This window comes from Hemitrygon akajei, chromosome 7, assembly GCF_048418815.1.
Source record: "Hemitrygon akajei chromosome 7, sHemAka1.3, whole genome shotgun sequence".
NCBI lineage: Eukaryota > Metazoa > Chordata > Chondrichthyes > Myliobatiformes > Dasyatidae > Hemitrygon > Hemitrygon akajei.
Window position 1 is genome coordinate 167,240,924 of NC_133130.1, and position 6,000 is coordinate 167,246,923.

General features: G+C 44.2%; 1 protein-coding gene across 1 annotated transcript in view; it reads left to right on the forward strand.

Moving 5' to 3' along the window:
• The window catches only part of rbm18 (RNA binding motif protein 18), a 69,660-nt gene extending 64,210 nt beyond the window's left edge, over positions 1–5,450 (forward strand). The window contains exon 5 of the mRNA XM_073052535.1: positions 4,262–5,450. Coding sequence (XP_072908636.1) covers positions 4,262–4,417 — 156 coding nt within the window. The 3' untranslated portion in view covers positions 4,418–5,450. The remainder of the gene's footprint in view (positions 1–4,261) is intronic.
• The last annotated feature ends 550 nt before the right edge of the window (positions 5,451–6,000 follow it).

Sequence of the window (6,000 nt, forward strand, 5' to 3'; positions counted from 1 at the left end):
TGGGCACAGTAAAAATAGTCCAAAGATGTTAAAAAAATATAAGTTTGAAAAAAACCACCACACAGTTTCCACAAATCCCCAGGGTCCCGATAGACTCTTCATCCCACGCAGGTGGCAGAAAGGAATACCTCCGCTATGGACATCCACAGCGCTGCCCGACTCAGCCTCGCAGATGCAGCACACAATGAAAGCTCTGTCAGACCCAGCTCTTTAAGGATGGAGGAAGGCAAAAGAAAGGAAATTATAGGCCAGTTAGCCTAACCCCAGTGAATTGAATTGAATTTCGGTTTATTGTCATTTAGAAACCACAACTGCAATGCAGTTAAAAAATGAAACAACGTTCCTCCAGAATGATATCACAAAAGCACACAACAAAATAGACTGCACCAGAAAATCCACATAATGTTTGGCAGTCCCCAAATCCAGTAGACCCAGCCTCACAGACGCAGAACACAGTGAAAGTGCCCCGACCGCAGCGGACTCCGAGTCCGTTGAACCTCCAAGCCTCCGACCATCCCCTCCGGCACAGCCTCTCCGAGCACCATCCTCTACCGAGTGCACTGCGACGCCCCCGCCGGCCACCAGCAACGCGACTCCGAGGACTGGGGGCCTATTCTTCCCAGCAGAGACCTGGACCTCACAACAGCAGCAGCAATGAAGATTCCTGGAGATTTCCAGATGTTCCTCCATGCTCCCACATCCGTTTTTCATCAGATTGGGATTGTGCACAGCACCCCGCTTAACAAATAACAGATATCAGCTCCGGAGAGGCCGCTGCAAACTGCGTTATGCTGCCATCTTGAAGCGGTTGGGAAAGTGTTGGAGTCCATTATCAAGGATGAGATTTAAAGGTACTTGGAGCCTAATGATAAAATAAGTCAAAGTCAGCATGGTTTCTGTAAAGGGAAATCTTGGCTGACAAATCTGTTAGAGTTCTTCGAGGAAGTAACAAGCAGGGTGGACAAAGGAGAGGCAGTGGATGTCATTTATTTGATTGTTAGAAGGAATTTGATAAGGTGCCACACATGAGGCTGCTCAACGTGACAAAATCCTGTGGCGTTACAGGAAAGATACTAGCATGGATAGAGGAATGGCTGAGAGCCAGGAGGCAGTGAGTAAGAATAAAGGGGACCTTTTCTGTTTGGCTGCCAGTGACTAGTGGTGTTCCTCAGGGGTCAGTATTGGGACTGCTACTTTTCACATTGTCAGTAATTTAGATAATGGAATTGATGGCTTTGTGGCAAAGTTTGCAGATGATATGAAGATAGGTGGAGGGGTAGATGGTGCTGAGGAAGCACCTCAACTGCAGCAGGACTTAGACAAATTGGAAGAATGGGCAAAAAAAGTAGCAAATGGAATACAGTGTTGGGAAATGTATCATAATGTATTTTGGTAAAGGGAACGATAGAACAGTCTATTATCTCAATGGGAAGAAGGTTCAAGCATCAGAGGTGCAGAGGGACTTGGAAGTCCTCATGCAAGACTCCCAGAAGGTTAATTTACAGGTTGAGTCTATGGTAAAGAAGACAAATGCAATGTTGGCATTTATTTCATGAAGATTAGAATGTAAAAGCAAGAAGATAATGTTGAGGCTTTATAAGACACTAGTCAGGCAGCACTTGGAGTATTGTCAACAGTTTTGGGCCCCGTATCTCAGAAAGGATGTGTTGTCATTGGAGACAGTCCAGAGGAGGTTCATGAGGATGGCTCCAGGAATGAAGGGGTTAACATGTGAGGAGCATTTGGCAGCTTTGGGCCTGTACTCACTGAAATTCAGAAGCATACGGGGGGGATGGGGGGGCATCTGATTGAAACCTACCAAATGTTGAAAGGACGAGATAAGGTGGATGTTGTGAGGATGTTAGGGTATCTAGAGCTAGAGGACGTAGCCTCAAAATTGAGGGATGACATTTTTAGAACAGAGGCAAAGAGAATTTTTTTAGCCAAAGAGTGGTGAATCCGTGGAATGCTCCGCCAAAGACTGTGGTGGAGGCCAAGTCCGTGGGCATATTTAAAACGGGCCATTTTCTAATCGGTCAGGTCATCAAAGGATTCAAAGAGACGGCAGGTGTACGGGGCTGTGTGGGATCCGAGATCAGCCATGATGGAAATGATGGAATGGTGAAGCAGACTCGATGGGCTGAATGGCCTGATTCTGCTCTTAGGTCATATGATCTTATGAAGTTTGTACCTTTTCTCACCATGACCACGTGGGTTTCCTCCGGTTGCTCCGGTTTCATGTCACAGTCCAAAGATGTACCAAGTAATAGGTTACTTGGTCATTGTAAATTGTCCTGTGATTAGGCTGGGGTTAAATGGGGTGGGGGGGGGGGGTTGCTGGGCGATGCAGGTCATTGGGCCAGAAAGGCCTGTACTGCACTGTATTTCCAAATAAATAAATAAACTGATTAATTCACTGGTAATGAACTTGGTAGGTGGTGAGGCAGGTAAATCCAGAGCTGTTGACTGTCATTTGTAGAGCCGCAAAATCTTGAATAATTAAATTACTCTACGTCATTTATACTTCTGTTAACAAAGCAAGATTAATATTCCATTAATACAAGTGGTTCTGCAGATGCTGGGAATCCACAGTAATACACACTATCAGTGGCCACTTTATTGGCTACCTCCTGTACTTAATAACCTGAGTGTGTTTGTGCTTTTCTGCTGCTGTAGCCCATCCACTTCCACTTGACGTGTTGTGTGTCAGATGCTCTTCTACGCACCACGGTTGTAAGGTGTGGTTATTTGAGTTACCGTCACCTTCCTGTCAGCTCGAACCAGCCTGGCCATTCTCCTCCGACCTCTCTCATTAACAAGGCGTTTTCACCCACAGGACTGCCACTCACTGGATGCATTTTTGTTTTTTTGGTTTTAGCACTGTCCTCTGTAAACTCTAGAGACCGCTGTGTGTAAAACTCAGCAGTCTCTGAGATACTCAAACCACCCTGTCTGGCACCAGCAATCATTTCACTGTCAAAGCCACTGAGATCATGTTTCTTCCCCATTCTGATGTTTGGTCTGAACAACAACTGAACGTCTCGACTGCATGCTTTTATGCATTGAGTTGCTGCCACATGATTGGCTGATCAGATATTTGAATTAACAAGCAGGTGTAGCTAATAAAGTGGCCACCGAATATACAAAATGCTGGAGGAACGCTGCAGGTCAGGCAGCATCTATAAAGAGGAATAAACAGGGCCGAGATCTTCCCCACAGATAACAGAGTTTAATTACGATGGGACATTGCAACCCCTGCGCTGCATTGTCTCAGTAGCTTTAGCTCTTCATTCTGCACTGTTATTGTTTTACATTGTACGAGCTCTCTGCACTCTGTAACGCTTTGATCTGTATGAACGGTATGCAAGACAAGTTCTGCTCTGTACCTCAGTCCTTGTGACAGTAATAAACCATCTACATGGAGCACTTCCATGAGAAAGCAGCATCCATTCTCAATGACTCCCAGCACCCGGGCCATGCTCCTTTCTCACTGCTGCCATTGGGAAGGAGGCATGGGAGCCTCAGGTCCTACACCACCAGGCTGAGGAACAGTTATTACCACTCCTGAACCAAAGGAGACAATTTCTATCAGCCGAACACTGTATTTACGATTTGTTGTCTTTTGCACGCTAGTTGGCCGCCTCGTTGAATATGATCTTTCATCGGTTCTATTGGATTTACTGAGAATGCCCACACACTAAAAAAACAAATCTCGGGGTAGAATATGGTGACACATACATACTTTGATGATAAATTTACATTGAACTTTGTATTTAGTTTACTATTTTAAACCCAAGTGTTGAATAGGAAGTTATTTGGAGCTATATCAGAGGACTTGAAATCTAACCCTGGCTAGCAAAATTGCACCAGTGTCTGTGGGGAAGTGAAACAGAGCTGTTAGCTGAAGTACTATGAAGTTAACTACTTTGACAAGATCTAATTTTGTTGCTTTTGATGCAGACGTGGTATGCCAAGACCACATCGACGTTGCCTGGGCTTGCTAATTGGTTTATTATTACGGTATGTACTGAGGGACGGTGAAAACCTTTTGTCTGCATACCATCCAGGCAGATTGTGCTGTACGTACGTACATTGAGGTAGTGACAAAAGGAAAACAACAATAACAGAATGCATCCCACAGACTGCAGTCCTACACAAAGAAGTGTTTTTTAAGAGTTTCAAAGTTCAAAATAAATTTCTTATCAAAGTACTGTACATGTGCAAAAGTCTGAGGCACGCTAGGTGTGTTATTTGGTTTCAGATGGTATGGCCTCCACAGAGCCCTGATCTCAGCATCACCGAGGCTGTCTGGGATTACCTGGAGAGACAGAGCAAGCAAGACAGCCAAAGTCCAAAGAAGAACTGTGGCAAGTTCTCCAAGATGCTTGGAACAACCCATCAGCCGGTTTTCTTATAAAACTGGACGACGATCTACCTAAGAGAATTGATGTCATTTTAAAAGCAAAGGGTGCTCACACCAGATATTGATTTGATTTGATTTAGTTTTTTATTGTTTACTGCTCTTTATAGTAATTTTTTTGATATTAGAAGCTTTTTGTCTCATTATTTTTGAAAGTATCTTCGCTTTGCAGAACTTTTTTACATGTGCCAAAGAAATTACTTACACCAATATTAGCTGTACTCCTGTTTTTGTCTGTGTATAGTCGGTGGGTCAGTCCATTCATATCACCACCACTGTAGTTCAAAGTTCAAAGTACATTTATTGTCAAAGTCATACAGCATGTCACCCCGAGATTCATTTTCTTGCAGGCGTTCACAGTAAAACAGAGAAATACAATAGAATCAATGGGGAAAAAAACTACGTACGAAGTCTGACAAACAACCAATGTGTTAAAGAGGACAAACAGTCCAAATGCCAAATAAATAGCTACATTTAATATGTATGGTACTGTGCAAAAGTCTTAGGCACACACATAGTCAAGTCAAGTCACTTTTATTGTCATTTCAACCATAATTGCTGGTACAGTACACAGTAAAAATGAGACAACGTTTTTCAGGACGATGGTGCTACATGACACAGTACAAAAACTAGACTGAACTACGTAAAAAAAAACACAGAGAAAGCTACACTAGACTACAGACCTACACAGGACTGCATAAAGTGCACAAAAACAGTGCAGGCATTACAATAAATAATAAACAGGACAGTAGGGCAAGGTGTCAGTCCAGGCTCTGGGTATTGAGGAGTCTGAAAGCTTGGGGGAAGAAACTGTTACATAGTCTGGTCGTGAGAGCCCGAATGCTTCAGTGTCTTTTCCCAGACGGCAGGAGAGAGAAGAGATTGTATGAGAGGTGCATGGGGTCCTTCATAATGCTGTTTCCTTTGCGGATGCAGCGTGTAGTGCAAATGTCTGTGATGGCGGGAAGAGAGACCCCGATGATCTTCTCAGCTAACCTCACTATCCGCTGCAAGGTCTTGCGATCTGAGATGGTGCAATTTCCAAACCAGGCAGTGATGCTCTCAATACAACCCCTGTAGAATGTGGTGAGGATGGAGGGTGGGTACTTCGCAGGAAGTAGAGACGCTGCTGGGCTTTCTTTGCTATGGAGCTGGTGTTTAGGGACCAGGTGAGATTCTCCGACAGGTGAAAACCAAGAAATCTGGTGCTCTTAACAATCTCTACCAAGGAGACATCAATTTTCAGTGGGGAGTGGTCGCTCTGTGCCCTCCTGAAGTCAACAACCATCTCTTCCTGGTGTCTCTGGGCTGGGTGTGTCTGCGCCTGAGCCATCCCTACCCCAGCACTCCTTCTGTGCCACCTCCCACAGCCCTCCACCCTCACCATTCCCAACATCCTTTGCTCCTGCCAGATTTACATGCTCGTTCTCTGCTTTACGTTGTCCAAAAAGTCACAGGCATCCTAGCTATATATAAATATATGTACCTTAGACTTTGTACAGTACTGTAGATAGATAAATGGATAAATAAATAGATAATGATTTGCAGAATCCTTGAAAGTGAGTCCATAGGTTGTGAAT